The sequence below is a fragment of the Pavona decussata genome, unplaced genomic scaffold, assembly GCF_977016875.1.
Source record: "Pavona decussata unplaced genomic scaffold, jaPavDecu1.1 SCAFFOLD_232, whole genome shotgun sequence".
In the NCBI taxonomy this organism is placed as follows: domain Eukaryota; kingdom Metazoa; phylum Cnidaria; class Anthozoa; order Scleractinia; family Agariciidae; genus Pavona; species Pavona decussata.
The window spans coordinates 712,629-740,119 of record NW_028145637.1 but is presented as its reverse complement, the minus strand read 5'-3'; the positions used below and the strand labels follow the sequence as shown (position 1 = coordinate 740,119).

Below are 27,491 nucleotides of genomic sequence, written 5' to 3'. Positions count from 1 at the left end.
GTCCCAGCTAAGTGACTTAACTATGTGATTACAAATGAGTGATAACAGGCACCCTTTTCTACAATCCTTGCTCACATTTGTAACAAATGCAACAGTGAAACAAGTGAGTCGTTGGTTATTATCTTGGATGGTGCAAGCACTTTGTTTCTGCTTGGCTTTGTACCTGTAAGTGAGCTGGTCACTAACTAAACGAAGAAAAGTTATTTGACCGTTCAATAGTTTTTTCCTTTTTCGCCTTTGAAATCTTAAAACGTAAATTTATCACAATGGCATTTGATGATAGGCTTTTCTACTGACTTCTTGCAGATTAGCCAAAGCAATTATTTTTTTTAAAATGGTTAAGTGGCACACCTGAAGATACCTGCTCCGCGAACTACGATACAACATATAAATTTTTAAACAATCAGTTGGTTAGTTATGCATCCGAAGCCAAACAAAAGCTCCAGAGCGATATTTATGACAGTGACAATGTCAACTCCCAGTAATATTAACCACTCGACAGGGTTGTAAAGCAAAGAGATACAATCCCAATGCTTTATTCCTCATCTGTGGAGAAATGAACATCAAACGACACCCAAGAATTCGCCTTTGGAAACATGGAAATAGTGTATGTTTCACCAAAAAGAGTACGTGCAATGTTGGTAATTTTACTTGTAATCGTTACCTCAGCTTTATCGATGGAAGATGGTTTAAGCGTTAGAAAGGAAACTCTTTCAAAGATACCTCATGGAAAAGAGAAAAAATGGACAAAATCGTCTCCTCTGAGCACCCACTTGAAAAGTCCTACAAACCATCAAAATGTTAACAATGAACGATTTAGCGATAATTTGTTTTCGACACCTTTAAGACGAGCGGGAAAAGCAGTGGCACCTCAAAATGGTAGAACAACGACCTCGAAAAAAGCAATAGGTAAGTGAATGATTGTTTTCGGTCAAAGGAATATCCAATACCGCCTTTTATTATATGGCTGGGAGCGGGCAAGATGAGTCAAATCCTGCGCTGTGATTGGCTACCCGAGCGGGCAAGATGGAGCTATCTTGCCCGCTCGGGATTACCCGTTGCCCGTTCGCTTAGCATCGAAAGTTTAATCCCAACAACAATGCAATCTTTTCTTCGATTTTCTCGTTGTTTTGGGGGAAAACGCTCACTAAAAAGTTCGGTAAACTCTCAACATTTACCTAAACGACAGGAAAGAGAATGGAATCGTCCTGGTGTAGTGAAAATGTTGTTTCAGCTACAATGAATGTGAGTTGAGCCGGTGAGTTGCTCTGCGTGTAGTATTTTAGATAGAGTTGATTTTGTAAAAACAATTGTCTCAAGTCGAGTGCCAAATTGATAAATTCTCTAGGTTTGCAATGACTGTATTTAAATCATAGCGTAGTGGAAGATGCGTTAAGTGTTTACAGCAGTTCAGAAAAGTATTTTTCTCAAGTTCGCCGAAGAAGCTCACGTTTTTAATTTAGCCGCGTCTTGCTTGTTGTAAACAACAAAATCTTATCAAAGTTTCGCCCAGTTTTCTGATTTACCCGCTCTTTTTTTCGGCTTGTGTTTGCATATAATCTCAAAATCTATTTTTTCATTGAAGAATTAATGATTTGAAGCCGAAAACTGTGTAAAAATGTTTATTATTTACGCCACCGTGCGATCAGCTGAAAATGGCGAGTTTGCCGGATTCTATTCAAATCTTCCCGCTCTTGCGAAAATCTAAATTTTTCGTTCTCAATAATTGTATACTCCCTTTAAGCCATTATAAAGTTAGAGCCCTAAGATAATTTAGGATTCCTTGTTTTCCACGATTACATGCTAATCCAAAAATGTACTGAAAATAAATCTTGCACCGGCCGACTATGAAGAATTTCTTTCCGAGTAGAGAAGTTTCATGTCCTGTTTTGTTTTGTTGTTGTAGTTTTAACTTGAAGGTAAAGCCATATAATAAATCCTTTATTGACCAAGGTTGTTCGGTCAAGATGGCTGGATATTGGCCTCGTTCTTTTTTTGCGTTTTTATGGACCTCGACTTAGTCTCGGTCCATAAAAACGCAAAAAAAGAACTTGGCCAATATCCAGCCATCTTGACCTCACGCTTGGTCAATAACGCATATATATAAGCTCGAAATGATATGCGGGTACCAGAATTGTAATGTAATTTTCCCTCACCAAAACTGACTCGAGCACTATAATACTCGGCATACCATATGCCTTTAACTTCTCTCAAAAATATGTTCTGGAGAGTACGAATGCACTTCCTTTTACAAGGGACTAATTCGGTAGTTTTCACCGAGTTAAAGGAGCTTAGCTTCTACGTTGGAAGTTCCGTTCCGTTCATCAAACAGGCAGATAAGCTAATTTGAAGGTTACAAACGAATGTTATGCCATCAGCACTAATGACACATATGGTGGATCAGTATATCTTACATACACTGCAGAATAAGTAATTTTCTTCATTTGTGCCATTGTTTATTAGTTATTCATTTGCACCCTATCTCGAACCCAGATGTTTTGTCTTCGGAGAAAACAACTGGTATAATCGGTCACGTTTTCCATTCTCATTGGTCAATGAAAATGGCCCGATGAAAGTCGCGTTAATAAAGTCGCGTTGACATATTCGCGAAAACTTTCACACCTTTGCTTAATACGCTCGTAAACGCAAGCTTCACAAAAAACATATCTTGACACTTTTGTTCGTCAATGAACGCTGATTTCTTGCATCGATTTGATCTTAGTGTTTCATTAAACTACGAATAATACGTTTATTATAGTTTTTGTCTCTCTGCTCAAAGTTTGGCGATAATTTTTTCTTGGTAATCTGACGCGCACAACTAACTTGTACGCGTAATACAGCGGGTGCATTTACGCATCATTGTCAACAAAACTTAGCGGTTGTTTTTTCTTTTCTCAAAAACTTGAAATATATTGATTTTCTTTTCTGAATTCAGTAGTTGAAATATTTTCCACATTTATAGCGACAAATTGTTCTTGAAAAGCCAACTTGGCCAATTAGTAAGCAAAGTCTACTGGCTGCAAATGCTCAGCATCATACAATGTCACATTCCTGACACATTGGAGCGTCATAATACGGATATTTCCAGATTTTCTCTCCCAAAGAGTGAGGAGATCTGGCTTTGTTTCCTTCACCTTCACATTACTGGACCATAATCACCCACGACTCCGGTCTGGCCTCGTAGCTCGTAGTTAACGCTCAGTGGGAAATTAGTGGGTTCTCTTTAGAGTCTTATCCATATTTGCAAGGTTTGGTGGGTCTGTCTGTTGTGTACCTGTGAATGCACACTGTTCTTGTATAGAGTAAGGTTCGATTTGAAAGATGTGGACTTTCGATGGGACTTTCGGCTCAGTAGTCAGTATTCCCAGTGCCTTCCTAAGCCATAGTGTTGTTTTGTGTATACAGTTGAACCTCTCGCAAACGACTACCCAAAATATCAAGCCTAGAGGCCGCTTACGGGAAGAGGTTACTTACGAGAGACAAGACCAGAGAGACAGTTTCAGGGTTGGAAACACAGACATAACCTAAACTTCGCTGCAATATCGTTTTAGTACGCGAGAAAACATTTTTAACTTTCCTTCATTACAAGGGCAGGCCAAACAAGAGTCAAACAATTTCCAGTACGATTCCAGTACGAACCGAAACAATTCGCCTTACGATTTACGTGATATGGCATCGAGATGTTTGTTGTATTAAAGGATTAAATTAAGCATGAATTTTAGTCTCGCGGGACCATCATGGGAACTGTCCGCAAAATATGGTTGCCCATAAAGAGTGTTGTAACTGTAGCTTCAAATCTTTGGTTACGTACATGTAAGCTCCTCTTGTCTAATCTAGCTACCAGCAGCAAGAACTAATAACGTCGAATTTGACGTCTTCTAATCTTGCAACTTTTTAAAAGTGTTACAATCTTGGTACCACAACCTGACAGTTCCATTCACTTCAAACGGAGACTGAAATAGTTACTTAAGTTGTGGTCTCAATACCCATACAAGTATATTACATTTACAAATTAATCATTCAAATAAGGCTTTCCAGAGTCGCATTATCCAATTGGAAAAGTGGTCGCTGGCAAGAGGTGGGTGCACAGGGAGGTTTGACTGTACGTAGCAGTAAATCACTAAGTTTAGCATCCCATCGAGAAGGGAATGGTTACTCTCCTAGTGACGTCTCGTTGTATAAATTGGGTTGAGATCAGCCAAATGTAGTAGTGAGCCAGTGGTTCATTTACCATAGTCTCTTATAAATAGAACTTTTGTTCTTTTAACAGATTATATTTGGCGAAGGAGTGACTTACCGCTTCGAAGGAGATTGTATTGGAGTAAGTTTCCAGCAATACACACCTGGTATGACACGCGGCTTTACAAAAAGCAACTCACTAACAACAAGGATCCAGAGGTAGACGACGAGCCTTACATTGTCCTCCCTCCTGATAACACGATCAGCACCAAAGATGAGGCGTTTAAACTGGATGAAGGAGTTGACTCAGGGAAACTCGCAACTCCAAAACCAACCAACAAGGCAACACCGACTAAACTTCCAACGCAACCTCCAATCCCAACAACGTCAACAACCACTAAACCACCTCCGATTACCACTCCGAAACAAACCACACCTCGGACTACTCTTCCTCCACCTACAACTACAAAACCAACAGAGAAGACACAAGTGATCGCCATACAGGCTGTAACGCCGAAAGTACCAATTCCAAGTGCATCCAACATTAATCTTAACCTGGAGATTGGTAATGCCGAGGAAAATAGTCAGCCTGAGCAACACGAAAACGTTCCAGTTGCTCCAACAGTTCAGAGTATTTATCCTTCAAATCAGCAGGAGGAATCGCCAGAACAACCTACTCCACAAATAATAATCGCATCTATGCCGGCCGGATCGGATACTTCCCAAAATCCACAACCTCAGGTAATAATGGCACAACCTGGTCAAACACAACCCCAGCCACAAATTGTATTTGTACCACAACCGACGCCACAGCCGCAATATGTTATAGCAGCACCACAGCCAACCCAACCACCACCAGCTCCTGTGGTGTATCAACAGTCGGTCCCAGCTCCTTTTCCTGTGAGCTATCCACAAACTGCTCCTGCTCCTGCGTCTGTCCCTCCATCTTCGATGTATTTATCTCAACTCACACCTCCTCGAGCGATCATAGCCGCTCCATCTTCTCCAGCTGTTGCTCCGCTTAGCCTAACCGCCCCCCAACCGCAAGTAACCGTTTCCGCGTCACAGCCTGCTTCAATAACGGTGAATTCTCCGCCATCTGCTTCACCTATGGCTGATGTTAATAATATGATGATTTCTTCCTCGCTCACGGGACTGCCCCCGATGAGCCCATTTCTCGTGAGCAAGATGCTTTCTCAAGGAAGACCTATGTACCGGTTTGGTTTAGGTGGTCTCCAATTACCTATGTTACAGACTCCCCAATTTCCTTTGAACTCAGGATGGCCATCTATCACGACACCACTAGCCCAACAATTTCAGATGGCACAGCCGTCCCTTATGTCACCACCTCTTCTGTCGTCTTTACCTCAAGGGTATGATCCACTTCTTTACAATGGCCTAACCGGACTGTTTGCAAACGCGATTCGTTCTGCTCTTGTCCAGCCTCAGCCAAACGCTCTTGCATCAGCATTGGCTCTTGCCGCAAGTCAAGCGCAGGAGCGTAACCAACCTCCCGACCTTCTAACGTCGGCCTTGACACAAGCCTTGGCTCAAAACATCCAGCAAGGAATTCAACCAATCAGCAATGCCAAATTAGTGCAGGCATTATCACAGGCCCTGTCGCAAGTACAACCCGCAACACCACAAGGCACCAACAACCCTGTGTACCCCCCACAGCAGCCACCTCCATCACAGCAACAACCACCACCGCCACCAATAGATACAAAACCTCCATACGCTCCAATCCAAATTCCTCCATACCAAGTAATTCCTAACTCCCAGCCAGAAACCCCACCTATTCGAGACTCGAGATCCGATAGTATAAACAAAAATTACTCTGTAAACAGAGTTGGAAAAGCTTTAGCTACTGCGCTGATCAAAGCTGCGAGGAAGATTGCTAATCATAACCCCCGTTTTAACTCGCAAAGACGAAAAAGACCTCGTAATAGACATCGCAGTAGCTATTATAGACACTATAGAACGCGCTCATTTGTTCCATTGCTCCATATACATTTACCAGATCTACATTTCCAAACACTGAATAATGAAAAAACTATGAGATGGACAGAAGACGACATACTAGATTATTTTGCTATGTTCCGAACATTCTGGAGAAGGATTTCATCTCGTTGTCCCTTAGGATGGTGCCACAGATCCCGGAAATGTCCTTTTTAAAGATTGCTTGATCTGTGTGCATGGGCTCTGTATGCCCATTGAAGATATTTTTCGTGACCGGCCGCAGTAATGCGAAATGTCGGTATCTTAATATAGAAAATTAATGCTCCATTTTGATTTCCGAACAAAAATCCATGGATTAAACTCCGTAATCGACTTTCATCCTATCGAGTGAGAGGCCGGATCAAATCCCAACCACAGATGTGCTCCATCGGGCTTGTTCAATCCGGATTCGAAAGATTTGATAATCACTTTCATACGTGTGTTTTCACAGGGATACAATGCCAAACAAATTAAGTCTAACATCTCCATTTAGGACAACTATTGTTTTTTCTTAATTCCTATTAACAGCTTTACTTTGACCAGTCTCCAATTCTTTGGAAAATGAAATGGTTTGTATTTTAGTAAAGGGATGGTGTCATTGGTTTGGTCATAATATTTTAAAACTCGTGCGGAAGAAAAGAAAACCATTGCCACCGATTTGAGCTCTCTCAAAGATAGAAGCACGGCTCTTTTGCCGAGGAACAAAACTGAGAAGAAATCAGGTTTGCAAAACGAACATGTTCACTAAATAAACAAAATAGACTTGTACAATTCGAAACGACCTACTAAAGGTTGACGCATATGTCAGGCACCTTGAGCAGTTTCCAGTAATACTGAAACGCATTTCTTTGTTGTGGCGCACCAATGTTTTGATCTCCAACGCAAGTTAGGCCCCGTTTATAAAGTGAAATGTTGTCCCGTGTAGTAGATTTTGCCCAAGCCAACTTATATTTCCTTACAAAATTAAACGTAGCGAACTGTTTACATGAGAAACACAAAGTTAAGGCTGACCCGCCTGCCAGGTTCACCCACTTGCTATTAGCCGACACAACTTTTTCCCATATAACACTTTGGCTCATCTTCCCGGTCAACTTGGTCAAGGGGACACAGCGGCAAAATGACTGCGCATGCTCGTCACGCGTGAGCAATCTTACTCGGCAAAATGGCGGCTTTTTTAAAATTCCCATTGCTTGTTCTCATTTCGCGTGGATAAGCCCAAATCAAAATAGCTAAGGTTGCCGCTTTCAGGAAAGGTTCCTTCGAACTTCCTCCATCACATATCTTATTCAACAAAAAAAAATATTGTGGTAACAGGTGTGAATTTGGCGATTGAAGTGGAGCATTCGTAATCGATTCACGATTGAAACACAAATCCCCGGAGCATGCGTACTCATTTTGCCGCTGTGTCGGTCAAGGGTAGATACACAGAGCATGCGTGAGCGGTGTTGTCAATGAGAAACAAAATGGCGTCAAAATGGAAGACTGACTCGGTGAAGAAGTGGTGTTGGAAGTCTGCTTTAGTGGACTCGACTATTGACTGCTTGAAGGAATATAAAAGTCTCTGTGAGTTCAATGCCACCGACTTCAAGGACAATAAAGTGAAGTTATTCACTCGGTTAAGGACGGTACCCAATAATACTGAAGTATTTTTGCGCGGTTTATGATTATGCAGGAAAAGAAGATCTTAGGAAGGACTATTTGAATCCAAGAATAAAAGGGGGGGTAACCACGCATATTTTAGAGATAATTAGGCAGCCGTAAAATACAAAGCAATGTATGGCGTAGACTTTCTCAAAGTCGCTCGCTCGCGCTCCGCGCAAGCTCGCTCGAGCTCTGACGATCGCGCCTCGCGCTCTCTAAGCTCGACTTGTAAGCAAGTCGTTTTTGTTGGCGTTTTTTTCCAAACTAAAGCTTTATCAGTTATCTCTGAAAACTGCATGGTTACCCCCAATTTTCATTTTGAATACCAAGAGCACTTGTTGAGTTCTACTTTCTATGCTTAGTTTTAAACTACCCAAACTAAATATCCCTGTTTTAGTAAGGAAATCCGAGATTCTCCAGATGTACAGAACGTATGCGCAGTCTCAACAGTAGGCACCGTCCTCAAAGGGAGCAACTTTTTCCTCATGTAAACGCTCGCTGAAGTTGACTCGGCTGGAAGGGTGACCTTCTTGCCCGGTACAACTTTTCTCCATATAAACGAGGCCCTGACTACTTGCTCGATTCTCTTTCTCCTCATTGTACGGTTCATTAAATTCTACATGGTACATATGCCTTCCTTAACTCCCTCTCCGAGTTCAATTCTAAGCGTTTTCGAATCGCAATTGTCACTTGTACCATTTCGCACAGCAAATGACTCCGATGCTCATCCCTCACGGATAAAAACTGAGGTTTTCATCCACCGTTCATTGATCACGGATCAAGTAAGCAGTACCTTTGCCATTTTTTCCCTAAAATCCAAAACATTCAAACAGATGACAGACTTAATGTCTAGGAAGGAAACATCAACAATGTTTCGGTCGTATGTGGCATGACATGTAGCATAAAGCATTGATTGATTAGACATAATTTGGCATGTGTGCCATTTATAAAGCATTGATCGATTTAACATAATTTTCCACTGGAAGTCCGCCGGGAAGTCTAGTATAACGAGCGATTTCATTGGTCATAGAAAAACAACAGCAAAGGAATATGTACGTTTGTGGGAGACTACCTCTCTCTCGCAGCTATCAAGAAATGACAAAACAAGGGCCTGGTTCTTCGAAAGCCGACTAAGGCTAATCCCCGTTTAAAAATTAGCCCAGGTTTTTCATCTCGCTCGTTAAAATTGTTGTTAAGAGGTAATTTTAAACCAATGGTAAACAAAAAGATTTGGAAAAATCCTTATTGATTAGTAATTAAACTTGAATTTACGTTCACGTTAACCCAGGATTTACTTTATCATGCTTTGAAAAACTGCGCCAAGGGCGCTAATAACTCTTTTGTTTGAGGTATCAAAATGAGAACTGATGTCATAACGCAAACCGAAGGCGAGTATTTACACAGTTATTTGAGTTATGAAATCAAGGGGTGAAGTTTCTATTACTTTTATTAAATAAAAATAAGCAATAAATTGATTCTGGTCTACATATGGTTATGGTAAATTTGATTTAACTATTTTGAGAACGCATAGTATTATAAAAAAAAAAAAATAAATAAACACCCTTCTGTAACAGACCTGCTCAAACCCTACTTGCTGGCTTACTTCGCCCTTCTTGGGGAGATTTTATCCTCCCTGGTCCATAGTAGATTCTAAAAACGTTTCTGCTCAATTTTATTCTTCCCAAAAGTAAAATTTATTTCCCTTGGTGTGGTTTGCTGCCCGAGGAAAAAATTCTCAAATCCATAAAATTCTATATTAAAAGTTTCGTATCTTGTTCTTTCTTTCTATCACTTTGTAATTTTCCACTCCTGAAGTGAACTCGACTTTTTTTGCCGTATAAAAGCGAGAGCTGTGGGGTAGACTAACGAAGAAGCATATACGCTTTGCAATTACGCTAAGCATCTGGTCCCCAGATCCACGTCTATGAAAATTTCCTCCCTGGAAAACGCCGGCACATAAAGGCGCTGTTACACTAGGCAATACTTCGCGTGATTTGTCTCACAAGTTTGTTAAAAAACAAGTTGCGTAAAAAATTGCCTTTATAACATAACCTGCAACAAACATTCTCGCACTTTTTTGGTGCTGTGATCGTTGCGAGAAGTCAGCGGATTTCGGCCCTACTTGTCGTAACAATTCTCGCAATACTCCAAAGAATTTTTCAAGCATTCAGCACCATAACATGTTCCCTCCTACGTGTGGCATAATGTTTTGCGACATCAGCCAATCAAATTGCTAATTTTAGTCCTTTGCGCTGTTACCGTCGAGGGCGAGATAAGTTTCAAGAGGCATTGCCTTATGTAACACATTTCTGCAACTTGTCTCGTAACACCGAAACGCAACGCATGGTTTTTAGTTGTTTCAAGACAAGTTACACCAAACATCGCCTTGTGCAATAGTATCTGAAATTTAAAAAAGAAAATCCTGAGGATCCGAGGATGCCCCCAAGAAGAGAGTGCTTTCCACGCTCGCAAGTTGTGCCTGAATCACGAAAAAAATTCTAGGTACTCCACTAGCGTGCAATTTCAGGTAGAAAAAGTGTATCTAAAGGGCAATATTGAAAATCTTGAAAATCAAACGAATCTTGTAATGAACTGTGTTCATATTGTATATTACTGTGTAACAAATAGGAAAAATATACTCATACAACTTTTTGCTATCAATCACCCTTCCTGGTGGAAACTCGATACGCTCTGGTGGAGTTGTTGGAAAATTCCTGAAGAAAAGTCCAGTCCTCACTAGGTATGTTACAGAGTAGTGTACAGAACAAAACAGAAACAAATTCATGATTTTCATTATTTTCCAGAGTTTTTCTGCCCCTCGTAAAATTTTCCTTCCACCTCTAAAACTTCCTTTTGCTTTCTCAAAACAGTCATCACCAAGAAACCAGACCTGAAGCAGGAATAATTTATGTGTTCTCTCATTTCCCACATTTTCTAGTAACTCTTTATATAGTTCGCCTTCCCTTTCTTTGTCGTAGCCTCTTCTTTTTTAACTCGACTTTAATGAAATCGAGTCCTTGTCTGTCTCTTATTTTCTTGTTTTAGTTTCTTGACTCTACCAAAGTGTATTTCTATGTTTTACCTTTACACTAGCCTTATACTCCCAATAGCATCCTTTCTCATTAATGGAAAAAAAATTGAAGCTTAGTGATCGAAATACTATACAAAATGCAATCACTACCACGTACAGGTAGTCGTTCTACACATGTACAGAGGTCAACCACATGAAATGACTCGCACTTTGACTCATGTTGTGAATCAATGCCTTAAACCTAATACTGTTGTTGTTGATGTTGTTTACAACGAACACCAAGAAACAAGGTGTAAATTCTCTTACTTCTTACTTTAGCACCTTTTTTTTTTAATTTTCGAACTGCAGTATTGCTGATCATATGGTCTTATGTTCAAGACTTATTTAATTAGTTTTCTTTGACCCCTCTTACATGTCCTTCCTTCCTTCCTCGTCCTTCCTGTTTTCGTTTCTGCTGCTCTTCTCATTATTCTGGCCCTCCTTCGTTCCTCTATGTTTTTCTAACTTGTTCACTGTTGGTGGAACCATCAAAACCGTTTCAGCGCCGGTGTCTTCTCCAAGTTCTGGAGGAGCGTTGGGAAGAAAAAGTGGACCAAATTGCTCCCCTTGCATATCAAACGTAAACCCTGGAACAACGTCAGGATTATAAAATGACCCTTTTGGACCAACAAACACCTTGTCTGGGGGATCGTCGGACAGCGTTCCTTCAGAAGTGGCAGAGACGTCCCCTTTCGATAGGTATTTATCGAGCTTTGATTCGATATCGGATGGCGACTGCGAGGGGCTCATTATTGAAGACTTCCAGTCGAAGTTGTATGCATACTTTCCATTTCCTTTGTGACCTGCTGGTTCAATGTGATCTTGGCTGTCCAAAGTTTCATCATCGGCTGTCTCGCCAAGAGGTACCTTCGAACTAGATCCGTATTTATGGATTGAATCCATATTATAGGCAGCTTTTGTGCCATCTTTGGAGGTTGGATCAATCTTTTTCCCTGCGAAGTTTGGAGATGAATTTGGTAAAGTAAGCCGGTTGCCATTTTGACCAGAAAAAGCTCCTTCTTTAATTTTGCCTTTGGTGCCAAATGTAGGTCTTTGTTGAAAAAGTACTTTCTGCCGCGCCATGGAATTTTGCTGTAAGAGACGTTTCTCCGGCTCCACGAATTGAAGAGGGTTTTCGGAAAATGGACAATTTATTGTTCCGATTGCCCGATCACCTTTTTTTAGTAATAACCCTCCAGGCTGCTGTCTGTGTAGTATTGCTTGTGACTGGTCCAATCCATCTACCAAACTGGAAATGAAATTCGAACCACTTTCCTCAGGAAAATCTTCAACTCCATTGTCTAAATAATAATGTCCTTGCGAATATCCTTGCGGTATATCCTTTGCTCTTAGACCGCTTGACTGGTCAGAATCTTTAGTGAATACTCGTGTCGCATACGACGCCTGCCTTTGGGCGAGATCTCCGATCGGAAAGAACACTTTCGGTGGAAACTGATCAACTTTTTGGGACATTTTCAATAATGACTGAGGTGGTTTGACTGGAAAAGCTAGTTCTTGAACGTTAATGGGTTGCTGCACTGATGAAACAGCTGAATATTGAAAGGGCCACCTTCTCAAGAGACCTCCCACACCAGAAATACCATTTTGGGACATTTTCAATGACTGAGGTGGCTTTACTGAAAAAGCTAGTTCTTGAACTTTATTGGGTTGCTGCACCGATGAAACAGCTGAATATTGGAAGGGCCACCTTCTCCAAGAACCTCCCACACCAGAAATGCCATTTTGTATGAAATACCCTTTGCGTTCTATCGCGTTGATGGGGTATTCCATAGTCATTAACCGCGGTGTTGGGTTCCTACCTGGAATAACCGGTTTTGAAGAGTAATATCGTGTAAGGGTGAGGAAATCTGGAGTCATCCCAGGGTTCACGCCATAATACCCCATATTGATAAAATTCCTGCCTTTTCTTGCTCGCTCCTTTCTTCCAATATCAGAGAAATGCTTGCCAGTAAAAGTTTTATTTTTACGAATGCCGGTTTCACCTGAATGTCCACGTGATATTATCATTTTCTTCACATTGAAGATTGTATACCTTTTTCTTTCTGATGCCACTAAACGTTTACTAAAATTTGTTTTCCCACTTTTACTAACTCCATTTAAAGCTTGGTCTAATCCACTTTCTTTAACCAAGTGTTCTTTCTTGCGGGACGTTTTCTTGGCGCGATGGAGGACATTGCGTTTCTTCCACATCTGTCTCTGATCATCCAAGGTCATTTTATTAGAGTGTGGGATGTCTCCTTCGTCCCATGTTCCATTCATTACTGGCACAGACCCAACTCTTTTATCAATAGAATAGCCCGGGAATTGAATCAAATATTTTCGATGAAATCTCACGGATTGTCCTTCAATATTATTTTCTTTATCTGCATTTTCATCCTTACCTTCATCTTTGTCTCCCTCTTTGGTATCCTGGTAGACGTGCCTGAATATAGGAGCATACACTGCTCCTTGATATTTATTTATACTTGAGACAACTTCCAATCCAGGATGATGAGACGACCACTGGGAAAAATCTCTGCGTGGATCAGACATGACTGCTACTTTTTCTACTCTTACTGGGTACCACCCATTGAGCATTGTATTTGATTGATCGTTAATTTGCATTCCTGTCTGTTTTGGGTTCGTGTTGCCTTTCAAATCTTGATTACTAGTATTGATATTCCTTGAATTTACAATGGAAAAGCCTTCAAATGCTTTGCGGTGTTTCTGAAATGATTTTTGTATGTTATCATCAAATTTGCCTCTGTTTGCTTGTGAGGGAAAGTCAGTGGACTTATCATTGCCTGTTTCCTCAGGACTTTCTTCTTGGTCGTAATACCCTTGAGAAATTGGGGCAAGGTTGCTACTTTCCTCCTGCGATGAAGATTCCGATTTTAGTCCACGAGATTCTCTGATTTCTCTCATGTTGATACTCCAAGGAGTATCAACATGATTTCGTGTTAGTGGAAGAGACAGTCTGTATTGGAAAGGGATGTTGCTTCTTACCAACCTATAATCTTGCATCGAGAAAGACGGCTGTTGTATAGGTATTACAGAATGCTGAAGGGGATAATAATTTAGAAACTGTGGACTAACATTAATCAGGGAAGGGAACCTCATCGCCCGCATGCGATTTTCCATCTCCATTTGCGCCTCTTTAATCTGCTCTTCTGTATCGAAGAACGGTATCAGATATCTTTGTCTTGGAACAATGGCACCAAACAACAGGAACGGACTGTTTGCGGATGTTCTTTCAGGATAAAAGTAAAATCCATTGTTTCCCTCTCGGACAAAACTTCTGTTACTCTTACTTCTTTTGGTGCCCCGGTGATTGTCTTTCCCACTTTCCGAGGTTGTAGCCCTTCTCTTCATTGTTTCTCGTCCAGACGATTTTCCCAAAGATCGTGAATGGTATTTTATTTCCCTCTTTTGCATGTCGTGGCGCTTTTGTTTCAACAAAATCATAGTTGCAAGTCTAAAGTTAGGTGAAAATTCATTGAGAAAACCCCAGTTCTGCCTCCCTTTCACTTTGCGGATAGAAGATTTCTTTTTATTCAGCTTTTCAAAGCTACGTTTGTCAGCGTTGTGATTATAAGAGTCAAATGATGATGACCTTTCAACACTCGGTCTTGAATTAGAATGTAATCCGGTGTAAACGAGGCCTTTCTTGTCTACAACATTGACTTGAGTAACACTCCGCTTTCTCATGGACTGAAGTATCTGTCTCAGTTTTATCAGTTGCGCATCTCTCAGTCTGTTTTCTTTTAGTGTGAAAGTCGTCCGCGGTACAGGTCTTTGGTCCTTCCCCATAACATATTCCAGGTCAGCCATTTTCGATGCCGTCTGCTTACTGTAGATATTTTCAGGAATAAGTTGATCTTCGCTCGGACTCACCTGCGCCAAAATATCCTGAAGTGAAATATCGTCATTGTTGTTTAGGTGTCGATTACTTTGGCCTGATATGGGTTGTAACATGCGGCGTAAAGCATTCTGTTGACGCCGATAGTTGATTGTTGATACGGTGGAACCTAACGCTGGAACAAAGGATGGAATGCGACTTTCCTTCATTTCCCCAGCATATGGTATTCGACTTCGTTGTAGAAGGGAAATCCACTGAGAAATTTCAGGTTTGGTCTTTCTGCCATATGGCTTGTTCAACAAACCACTGTATATTTGAGGGATAATTGTCGTCTTCACTTTATAGTTGGGAACTTGTGATGTTTTTCGGTAGCGGTCTGTTTCTGCATCGTGTAGAACCCAAGGAACATTACGTCTGCCTGTAATACCATTCGGGGGTTTTTGTACCAGAAATGTCCGTTTATCTTGGCTGGGGAAATAGGGTCGTTTTTTATAAATGTTAAATGTAGGAGACATAATCCAAGAAACTTTTCGTCTTTTCAGAATAGCATTCTGGTATTGCGGTGTCTGTTTATGTTCATGATTGGAAATATATGATGGTGTTGTGTAAAGCATCTTTTTGGTAACGTAGGGAACCCAAAGAACCCTACTTCCGCTTCCAAAACTACTTTGACGTCCCGCTGCTGAAAACGTTTGTTTGAGATTCTGTCTGGCGTCATAAAATGGTCTTGAGTAACTTTTCTTTTGAGCATAATTTACCAAAGCAAAATTGCGTTTACTTCCAATGCCATTGTGGATCTGAGCCGTGGAGAATGCTTGTTTCACCAGATGATTCGCATCATAGGGTGGTCTTTGATAGTTTATGTTTACCTTTCTTGAGTATGGTTTCCAAGGAAAATGTCTTTCATTGCCAAAGGTATTCTGGAGTCGTGATGCCGTATGTTTATTTCGGTAGTCAGAGGAGTACATTGGGCGTAGGTGATTGTTTGTTTTGGTGCCGTAATGAATCGAATGCCGTGGAGTCGAGAATGTCCTTTTTAGGTTGCGGGATAAGCCGTAGAATGGACGTTGGTAACTCCTTGTTTTTGAAGGCATGATCTGAGGAACGCTTAGCCAGGTTCCAACGCTATTCCGCAGCCGTGGTGTCAAGGATGACTTTTCCAAACCATAGTTGTAGCCGTAAAATTGTCTCCGGTAAAGGTTCGCTTTTGGGGGGTAAGGTACCGCAGATATTCTATCCCATTTCCCGAGCGATGATGTTGACTGCATAAACAACGTAAGAGCAAGTAGGGGCAATCCGTAAAACAATACTCGCAAAGAGTTCATTTTAAATGGTTCCTACTGACTTAAGTAGCAACATTTGGGACCCAAAATTCGTCTTCTTTGTGGTGCACAGAAGAACTTCACAATCATGATTTCATCACGTCTTGCAGGGAAGGGCGTGGCCGTTTAGTCGTCATTTATACACCACCAGAGACAAAGGACTTTTGGCCATCCCACTTCTGTCAAGTTTTACTTGTGTTTTCGCGGATCCTCTGATTACTTACATGAAGTTTGTTTTGAAGTGTACCCAATTAGCAAATTACAGATTTTGTAAAATTGCAAGGTCCTGTTCAGGTATGTTAGAGTGGCAAAATGTTTATAATTTGAGATATATTTAATTTTTTAGACATCGCAGTGGACATCAACTTCGGAAAGATTCTATCATTTTGCTGTAGCTTGCCCTTAATAACAATCAACTGACACTAACTGAGAAATATCTTTGCCTCATAAAGAAAAATGATCTGATTATGTACTCATCTCCTATCCTGTTCTTCCGAAATGAGTTCTATTAGTTATTATGGTTTTATTTCTACTTTTAAAAGTATTTTGCTAATAATTCCTTTCACGATCGAAGGCGTCTTTCCAACGAATCCAACTTTAACGTTGTCTTAAAAATATCAGCTGAAGCATAAGCCAGGCTGGCTTTTTTCACAAGATCTCGGCACGCCTGTTACCTGACACGAACCAAAAATTAACTTCATGATTGCACGAACCTGGCTAACTGGACTGAGCTCATTCCCATGTAACCCTGAACATTCCCTGTGCCAGCTTAGAAAATTCCACGTTAGCGCAAAATGGTCGATTAATAGATCGCTATAGCTTTTACATTTGATAACTAACCATAAATACTACTTGCAGTTAAAAAAAATTAATAAAAATTAATTATACCCACAAAATGTTATTAACATTAACAACACATTAATAACCCACAAAATGCGGGATCAATGAGAGTAAAACCACTCGATCCACTCTTGCTGTTGGCGTCTTTTTCACGCGACAGTTTCTAAACACAGTCAGCGCCGCGCTCCCTCGTGTATCTAACATGAAATACTTGTCTGAAACTCATCTCGGAAAGACAAGGCACTGAGTTCCATGTTAAGGACGGTGCCCACTAATACCGAAGTATTTTTGTGCGGTTTATGACTATGCGGAAAAAGCAGATCATAGCAAGGGCTATTGACACCGAAAAAGAAAAATGACGGATAACCACGCATTTTTAAGGGCCTTTTTACATGGAGGGAGGGTAGCCCCCCTCGAAAGGTAACCCTTCTAGGAGGGTTACCCTCTTCTATTATTTTTCCCGGTTTCGTTTACATGCGAGGTAGGGTTACCCTAGGAGGAGGGTAACCCTCTCTGCTTGCTAGGGTTACCCTTCTAGGAGGGTCAACTTTTTGTTTGTTTAAGCCATGTAAACGCTCAAGGTAGGGTTACCCTCCTAGAACGATCAAGTTTATGGCGATCAGATTACTGTTACATTCCCGCCAACTATAAACATGGCTTCGCACGGTTATAAACCTGGAGAATTATTTCGGACAACTATACTGACAAGAGCGGCGAATCCAAACTGTAACGAGGGCAGCAGCTTGGCCGCTGGAATAAAGCATTCTCCTGATGACGTGATTGTGGCCCTTCTATAAGGGTCTTTCTAGGAGGGTTGTGTACAAAGGCCCTAAGAGACAATTAAGCAACAATTGTTCTAAAAAGCAGTAAAATACAAAGCAATGTATGGTGTTTTTTGCCAAATTGAAGCTCAATCATTAATCTCTCTTTCTCGTTTTCTTTATCTTCGTGAATTGCATCAGTACTGGCATTATCAGGAGAACTTAGATGTTGGTCATTATTGGAGCTGGCTCCATGCCCATTATTTTGCAATTCCCATGGTTTTGGCCCTTGGTGAATTGCTACCAATCAAAAGTAAGTCGTAAAATGTCATTAATATTTTTATTGAATTGTGCTTATTACTTCCCACTACTGACATAACTATCAATTTATTACTATTTGCGAAGAATGCATATTTGCTATAAAAAATGTATGTTGTACTGAAGTTACATATATACCTTAGTTTTAATGTTTATGAAAGGGTTGCATGTTATAGAGCTGTTTTCACATTATTAAATGATAATGTCGAAAGCAACTTAACGCTTATTTTGATTTTGCATTACTACGCTCTGTGATTGGTTAGCAAAACTCGCGCCATTTTCTTGACCAATAAGAATCAAAACCAAAACCAATCGTGACTCACTTCATGACTCACTGGCTCGCAAGCGTTTTCCAGCGCTTGACGACTGTTCCGTGTGTTTGCTTCGAATTCTGATTGGTTCATTGCGTTATTTGTATCTGTTGTGATTGGCCAGAGTAATTACTTAGGTTTCAGTTTCACCGCCCTCGATTGAAAATCGCTCTAGTCGGCAAAATGCTGTGGCAACGTCAGTTTTCTATATTGCCCTCTCGCACGCAAACATGGTGGTCGGCAACATGAAATCAATTTCCATCGGCTTGTGTTTGAAAGTGTTCCTATTGACACTACTTGTCGACTCGCTACACCAGTTCGACAAGATTTTGCGTCTCTTGAACCCCTTTTACACACGCAGAAAACTTGTCACGGCACTCCTAAATCGTGGCACGGTACCGATGATTTCTTGGCACGGCACTCCCTGTTTACACAGTTAATTTTTGTGAATTTCACAAAGTGCCTGGAACGACTTTCGCACCGTACGTTACGTGAGAAACACTAAATTCCCACGAAAATGACGGCACTGAAGTAGCTCCTCTTTCACCATGTGTCGTTTATTTTATCGATCACGCCGTCTGAGAAATAACAAACGAAACCAGCAAGAACTCGAGGAGGATGTGTCATCTTTGAGACTGAACAAACTGGTATTTGTGACTACAATCCTGGCCAAAAATTCCCGGGACAGGAACACAAAATAGCATTGTCAGTGAACATTTCCATTTTCCATATCTTAAGCCAGTCTTCAACATTTTTATTAAGCTGTCTTTGCAATTTTTGGAAAGCCCCCCTCCCCCCAAACAATGTTGAGCGCAACTGGAATCATTCGGACTGTAGATTAACTCAGCATCGTAACAGCATTGCTTGGAGGCGGGGGAACACTTCGTGATTAATTTTGCAAATCGTCCCATTATTTTTGGCCAGGATTGTATGATACAAATGGCGTTGCATAACTACAGGGAAAGAACCATTTGGATGAGACCGAGCTCACAGTCTTGGTTTGACATAGTAGATAGAAATTTCGACGAGAGTCAGTGGAAAATCGCATGAGCAGTGACCCTTCTTCGAAATACCACTGACCGCTTCACATGGAGCACGGCACGGCAATCGGTTTACACATGCAGAATGTTCGGTACGGTTCAAAGTTCATCTGTGCCGAGCACACCTCAGGAGATATGCTCGGCACCCAAAAAATTTCTGGCACTGGTGCCTAATAAGCCTAGCGTTAAAAATATACCGGACCGTGCCCAAAAAAACATAGGTACGGTACCGAGATTTAGGAGTGCTGTGCCACATTTTGTGCGAGTGTAAACGGGGTTATTTCAATTATGTATATAAGTTAATCATGTATATAAATTTACAGCAGTAGTTTTACCTTGACACAAGAATATAGTTACTTACTGTGCACACAATGATGGGATTATGTTACGCGTATCACAAGATTATGTATGACGGTGAATATCATATAAATTTTGTTACAAATGTTGCCAGAGATGTTACGTTACGTTGCCAGAAATGTTACGTATGCTGTATACAGCCTTGTATATTGTGGCATCTAAAACTGAGAAATGTCCCTCCCCCAAATAAAAGTTCGCATCCAATCAAACGGCACTTGGAATCTCAATCTCCAGCTGCCCAACTTGGTAAAATAGACTGACCTCCACAAGATCCATGACTTGAAACCCTGCAACTTGCTTGTAGGAAAATCAGCTAAACCTTGATAATCTCCCAAGTATGCTAGCATGCCAATGTTCTTCCACGAGAAAGGCTGCAGCTCCGAGGCTTTCCCCTTAGCTAAAAGCCCCAGGGACCTGGCGACATAGCTCCCTTCTCTCTCAGCAACTTGAGCAGTGCAGGGGTAAGGGTGGGCTTCAATAAAGGAGCAGTCACCAATTGCAAATATTGAACCATCGTCAATTCCTTTGACTCTAAGAAATTCATCAACCAGTAACTGATTGTTGCTATTCTTTGGAAGGTCAACTGAAGCTTAAAATAAAATTGATGATTCATAATTATAACCTTCAAAGTATAATTTTATAATGTGTGGGTGGTAGCTGAGCTTGTGTGGGAAGGCATAGATCACTCAAAATGTCATGCAGCAGTCGGCAAAAAGTAATAAATAGATAACCTTAAATACTTAAAGAGATAGTAAACTAAAATAAAATTAGGCATAAGTAGAAATAGGAAGCAAGTTTTAGATTCTACTGTATTTTAAAAAGGACCAAAGATTCCTCATGGTAGCCTCAATGTTTACATCAGGTGCACTTTTGGAATAATAATAATAATAATAATAATAAAAATCCTGGTAGTAACTTTGTGTTAAACGAGGATTCCACTAAGAAAATAAATGTTAATAACTGGCTTACTACCTTGGTTAGTAAGGTTGGGTAGCTTCAAACCTAGCAGTGGAAGGAAGGAAGAAGAAGGGGGGAAAAATGCTGACCAAAACGCTGGAGAACTTGTGCCATGCTAGATTGTTTAAACAACACTGCATGTGACCCTGGCAAAGTGTTAAAGGGCAGACTGCTGGCTATTATAGGTGCTATGCTCAATGCTGTACACTGACACCTGCGAATAGTCTTAACAATACCCAACACTGCTGGGCCATTTCAGAGCTGTCAGTGGCCTGAGTGTTCCTTGTTGTCTGCAGCCCAGCTTGTAAACTACAAGTGTTAAAGTTTTAATGAATTGACCCCAGCAAGATAGCTTTAAAAATTATCATGCATAATCTCAACAATTAAACCAGCTGAATCAAACCTTGCCGGGATTCCCCAAACACATAGAAACCAAGGTTGCCAATGAGACAGAACAAGAGGTCAAATTCAAAACAAGGAAATCAAACAGGCAAAAGCTACAGACATGATCTTTGAGATCAAAATGTAAAATATACTGTGTTAAAACACCAGGCTCCATTCAGTCATTTTGTTTGAAATTTCATTGATAACAACCAATCAAATTGCTTTTGACCAATCAGAATGAAGGATCACCTACTCAATTAACAGATAATTGATTCTGATGAATGGGTAATTTATGTACACCAGATATATATAAAAAACAAAGAAAAGAATAGTTTTATGGAAGGCACGTTCTTTCCCCTCTCCTTTGGCAATACTCCCCTAGCCTCGTGCATGTGCCCAATTTTCACCTTCCCTCTCCCTTTCTTAATTCTAGCACATATCACTCTATTCACCTATACGAGCATAGGCGACACTCTTTGGGCTTGTCACACATTCCTCCTCCCAGGAACTTCAAAGTGCTTCAAAGTGAATGGAATATGGCTTCTCTTTGTTACGCATTTAACTCCTCAATACAAAATTTCTCAGACAGTAAAGCTGCTCTGAAGTCCACCATCAAATTACATGCAAAATGTTAACAGGTCAAAGACCTGTTTGAAAAAATTAATATAAATTTGCAAAATGGCCTGTGATAGGTCTGTCTCTGTAAACCAGAGTGGCTTCTTGTGGGGAAGAATGCATGACAAGCCCAAAGAGGGTATGTGTAGGAGGTTACTGCCACACAGACATCTGAAGGCAATGCATAATGAATTCATATGAATGATGAAACTGTGTGTGGTGTGCATGTGTGAGTATGACATAATTTGTTGGGTATGTTGTTCAATTCAAATAACAATGCTGGGCCATGCTTCCATGTTCACAATACAAAAAAAATCCTGGGACTTCAAATTTCACCAGACAACTTCCTACAACTCCCACCAACACGGAACAGCGTGTTCAAACATTCCCAACATGTAATAAAGCCCAACAATACTCCAGATGTTATTGGCTAACAATTTCAGGAAAGTCTGCACCGCCCTTTATCTAAAGTAACATTTACAGGTAGCTACACAAATTTACCGACCAAAAAAATCTGTCCATGGAGGCAATTAGATAAGCCCTGGGCCCGGTTGTTCGAAAGCCGATTAACGCTGATCCCCCGATTAAAAGTTAACCGAGGTTCTCATTTCGCTCGTTAAAAATTTCTTAGAAAGCTAATTTTAAGCTAATGGAAAAGAAAAGACCAAGTCAAAACCGAAGGACAAAAACCTTTTAGAAAAATCTTTAATGACTAGTAATTAAACTCGAATCAAAGTTCACGTTAGCCCAGGATTAGCTTAATTGAGCTTTGAACAACTGGGCCCTGTAGGATATACATTGTAATGTGCCACCATAAGATGGAAAACAGTAAGACTGAATGCATAACCTTGTTTTTGAAAGACCTTGGGACCTTCAACCTCCTGCCAATAGACCAATTTTGACATATTGAAATTCAGCCTGAAACAATAAACATCACTACGAGGCCCCAGGGAATAAACCAAATAAAATCTACAATTTATTCCCCGGAACCTCGCAGTGATGCTAATTGTTTCAGGCTGAATTTAAATATATCGAAATTAGGGTATTGGGATTATTAAGCCCCTTGGGTACAGGGGGAGGGGGGTGCTCCTGTGAATTTTTGGTGGAGGTGTGCTACCAAGTTCTCCAAACTCTTAAGCCATTTTAGACCATAACTAAACATTCCACTTTTTAATACTGCTTTTTCAGACATGGTGTCTGTTTGTCAAAACTCTCAAAGTGTTTTCTTGCAGTTTTTTTTTTAAACTAGAATCCTGTGAAACTAGGGCTCACTGATTAAACACTCAATCCACGAGCCCCAAAATTAAAACAAATTACACTTATTACACAGGATTCTAATTGAATATCCTGCATGACTAATTCTTGTGAGTGTTTCACTGTAACAGCTACATGTATGTATAAAAGAAGTTCCCTAATACGTAATCTTGAACAAAATCCACGATGAAGTCTCTAGTTTATAACAGACGAAACTCGTTGGAGAGTAAAACTTGAGTCAATGACAGTGCCACCCACTAGTTCATTTACTAAGCAATTTTCCATTTCTTTTCTAGCAGTTGGGCTACATATAGTTTTCCATGCAAACTAGACCTATAATTTGTTTGGACTCATAACCGATTCATCAGTGTTCACGTTGGATATCATTCGGAAATGTAAGACCACCATAGAAATCGGAAGGCCGTTAGAGGAAATGTGTGACAATTTCCTTTTGTTTATCATTCAAGAACAAACAAAAGCTTTAATTTGGAAAGCATATTAAATATAAAGTTGGTTCGCATTCGCTGTCCTCAGCTTGCGTGTTGCATAATCTCGCAATAATTTTAACAGTGCATCTCAGTTTCCTCTATTTTATATATATGCTAAAATTTGAGAACGATATAAAAGCTCATTATCTTTAATCTGCTAGTATGCTAGACAAATAATTTTATTGGAAAACGAAATTATTAATTATTAATAAAGAAGGCTCAGATGTGCTTGAAATACCTCAAATTCAGTGTTTTAAAAACAATGTACCTGTATGCAAGACCCTGAGTACACGCTTGCCCTCTGTACTGCGCCAATTGCATCGGAGCAGCACCTGCCTCACACACTTAATATTGTTCCTGAAGGCATCTACTTGCAATGCATCTTAGGTCCATTCATAAAATGTTTTCAAAGCTGTCGGCCTGCAACTTTTCTTTGAAAATCTTTTTAAATTTCATTTTTGCTTATGATCAAGCACAGGCTTATCGGAATGACCTTGAATTTCGTATGTAAACACAGGTTTCAACAAAAACAGTATTTCTTCTAGCTTTAAATATCATTCTTAAAAAACTCAGGATGCTCAGTGTTCCCAGTAATGTTAAAAATCCAGGTTTCATTTGATTTATTTTAAGAAGGGAGTGAAATTCATCAAACAACTTTTTTAATCTGTAGGGAATATTTTCAATTCAGCATCTTAACAAGAAGGATCGGCTGCTTGATCAGCTGACAGCACAACATTGAGAAATAACAACAAAAGAAACTCATTCAAAACTCATTTTACAGCAGTTAAACCGACCTCATTTGAAAAAAAAAAACATACAAATCCAAAAACAGTGTTCCCGGGATGAACTTTAATTTCATTCAAAAATCTCTGCAGTAATTCCTTTGGGAATTCACACACAGAGCAGAAGAAGATGGCTTCACATAAATTAACTTTGCAGTTCGAACTAACGATTGAGAAACAAATATCGAACTCCAGCCTACAGTGATCAAAAATCCTTGTTCAAGATCTCTTCTTGAAGCTATTAAAAATGCCCTGTTTTCATAAATACAAATCAAACTTGAAAATGTTTAGCGAAAAAATTTAAATGCATGAAAAGTCCAAAGTCATTCCTGCACTTTATTCACACATCAAGAACAAAAGGATATGCTTAAAGAATCTGCCGCTCATGGTCACTTTATTTTGCCATTTTGCCATTTTCCTCCCTGACACATGACATTACATTTATCGCAGGATATCTGTTGACTGCGGTCAATGAATATTCAGTGCAGCATAACCATATTTGGGCTGCGTTATACATGTACAGTGTAATGTGTTGAATGATAAGTGGGAATATTACATAGTGTACATGTAGATGCAACTATATTCTGCCTTCTTTTCCTGTGGTTTCATTTAGTTACATATCCTCAGTAAACCACATAAGTCGAGTGATCCAATATAATAGCACTTGAGAAAATCCTTCAGATGCAGTGAACAACTCCTACTTAATTCTTAAAGATGCTTTATGTCACTGGATCCTGGCCTCTAAAATCCATACCCATTTTCCAATTTCCAACCAAAATAATCAGATTCTACAGTAATTTTCACACCAAAGCATCTCAATAACCATACCCCTTTGGGGGCACATATCTACATGTATATACAATAAATCCTAGCCAAACATCAAGTAGGATGGCTTCATTAAACATTACACTGAATGCCATCCCCTAAACCCTCACAAAATGTTGATTTTCACAGTGTTTTCTACACTCTACATGACTCCAGTGACTATCAAGATTGGTTGGGGGAGGGACCATCAAACAAATTCCCAAATGTTATAATGTTCAGCTCTCACAACCTTATGGTGACTGTTAATATAGATCCATTAGAATGGTGTATTATCCAGTAAGTGACACAGGCATGGATGATACAGCATTCTAATTCATTCACCAGGCTTAAAATATTCCATCACATTTATTCCAATATAGATCCAGTTTCCAAAATATAATGCATACTCAGTTTACACATTATTTTGTTAACTGTCCTAAGAAATGTTGATCAAGATTGTAGCTTACATGAGGGAGTTCCCCTTTCCCCTACTGAGTTTCTGAAAACATGCTCTACTTTTAATTATATAATAAGCTAAATTCTACATGCATTTTGATTGGTTGTTACTTATGACCTATTGGAGGACAGATGCATAGATGGCGTCACCATTAACAACTTTTGCTTCTTTATAATATAAAACAAATAGATTCCATGTTGCCGTGCATCTGTTCAGTAATAGATTATAGATGACATCAAAATGTGGTAAGAACATCAGTGACATGCGAGGCACACTTTTTTGTTCTTACACATTTTGATGTAATCTGCGATCTATAACCGAAAAGACGCACATCAACATGGAATCTATCTGTTAATGGTACTTCCTCTAAGTTTGTGCTTGGCCAGTACCAATAGACAAAGAGCCACAAAGAACTCTGCTGGGAACTTTTAAAAAACTGAAAATGATGCTTACCAGTAAATGGTCTTGGAGCAAGTCCTGTAGACCAGACGACTAAGCCTCACGGCAAAACTGATCCATCCTCCAACTCGATATGGTCACTATGCACTTCTGTTACACTGCTCTGCACAAGCTGAAACTGATCTCTCTGTCTCATCTTTCTTTCAGCAAAATCTCGAAGCTTTGCATCAAAAGATGGAAGAATCTGTCTTGCTTCAATCAACGTCACACTGACTTTGCTTCTTTCATGAGCATAGATCCTTGTAACATCTTGTTTCACAAAATCATACAATTCAGCACCAAACTCAACCCCTGTTGGTCCACCTCCTACTATAACAAAATGTAGCAGGCGTTTCTTTTCTTCTTCTGCAACACCCGGCTGCATAGCCAGCTCAAAGTTTTGGAGAATCTGGTTTCTGATCTTCCTTGCATCTGCAATTTCTTTGAGAAAGAATGCATTTTCATGAACTCCTGCAATACCAAAGGTATTGCTAACAGCCCCGACACCTACGACCAATCTATCATACTTCAACACGTACTCGTCATTGTTCAAAATACTCCTGCATACCACGGTATGTTGGTCTGGCAACAACTTCACTGCTTCTGCAAGTTGAAAGTGATGTTCATCACGAAATCCAGTGTTCCGAATTGGCTCAATAATACTTCGAAATTCTAAAGTTCCCACGGTCGTACTGCACAGCAAAGGCGTAAATAGGAAATGGTTCCGAGGGCTGATCACGATAACATCAAACTGTTTCTTGTTAATGTGTCTGAGGACGCTGTAACTTCCCCAACCAGTTCCTAAAATCACCAAACGCTCTCGCTGTTCTACTTTAGCTTCTGTTTGTTTGTTAGGAACGTTGACACCAGTTTGAAGACTTCGGATAGCCACCAAGCGACAGATATTCAATCTGGGAAAGAATATGGTCTTGACAATAAAGTACATGATATACTTTAGGCTACTTTGATCACAGAGGTGTCCTTCAAACCGCCATCTTTGATATTGGTCTGGCAGGGAAGACAAGGTGTACACTGAGGGAGGGGTCCCAAAGGTGACTTTTTGTTACCAGAACGGATAGCCCAAAATAAGGTGGGACACCTTATGGTATTTACACAATGTAGTATTCTTAATCGTGGAAGAGCCCCCATTTCAGCTGGGCAGAGAACTGAGATTAGCCAGGGAACATCCGTTTTGGGAGTTTAGCACTGATCTACAATATTTAGGCCTAAGCACTGATTTAAAAACGGCTAGCTGTGATTTGTTATGAAATAAGTTAAAAATTACCAATTTCGCCAGCTAACCCTAGTTGTTAAAATATAGAAGGTAGGTTGGCACTAAAGCTTGAACAAAGTAATTGATTAATCATTAAAAAAAGAAGAGGAAATAAATAAATACCAGTTGAAAACTCATGAACAGTAAGACTGTAGGATGTTTAACTTGACTTTGTTTTTAAACGTTTTTATTTACTTTTAAGGGGCAGGCCCGTAGCAAGGCTAAAACAACTGAGGAGGCTTAGCAAAATGGTGAAACAAAACTACCCCCCACCCCCCCCCCCCCCCCGTCGCTCAAAAACAGACTGATTTGGGAGTTTAAAGGGGCTCTGTCACGGTGATTT

At 40.2% G+C, this 27,491-nt stretch overlaps 2 protein-coding genes across 2 annotated transcripts; one reads left to right on the top strand and one right to left on the bottom strand.

The window, feature by feature from the left end:
- The first annotated feature begins 422 nt into the window (after window positions 1-422).
- Window positions 423-9,669, top strand: LOC146458631 (uncharacterized). The gene is made up of 2 exons (XM_085090473.1): window positions 423-909; window positions 4,271-9,669. The coding sequence occupies exons 1-2, from the start codon at window positions 597-599 to the stop codon at window positions 6,352-6,354; spliced, it is 2,397 nt and encodes a 798-aa protein (XP_084946599.1). The 5' UTR covers window positions 423-596; the 3' UTR covers window positions 6,355-9,669.
- Window positions 9,670-19,229: 9,560 nt separating this feature from the next.
- LOC146458630 (putative NADH dehydrogenase) lies at window positions 19,230-27,268 on the bottom strand. Its single transcript, XM_085090469.1, has 2 exons — window positions 25,891-27,268; window positions 19,230-20,285 (listed from the first exon to the last, which is right to left on the bottom strand). Exon 1 carries the CDS (start codon window positions 26,819-26,821, stop codon window positions 25,937-25,939), a length of 885 nt encoding a protein of 294 aa, XP_084946595.1. The 5' UTR covers window positions 26,822-27,268; the 3' UTR covers window positions 19,230-20,285; window positions 25,891-25,936.
- Between the last annotated feature and the right edge of the window lie 223 nt (window positions 27,269-27,491).

Bases quoted from the DNA above. Each gene is read 5' to 3' on its own strand.
- LOC146458631 (XM_085090473.1), top strand. From the start codon at position 597: ATGGAAATAGTGTATGTTTCACCAAAAAGAGTACGTGCAATGTTGGTA. The intron at 910-4,270 runs GTAAGTGAATGA...TTCTTTTAACAG, and splicing joins GACCTCGAAAAAAGCAATAG to ATTATATTTGGCGAAGGAGT.
- LOC146458630 (XM_085090469.1), bottom strand. From the start codon at position 26,821: ATGTACTTTATTGTCAAGACCATATTCTTTCCCAGATTGAATATCTGT.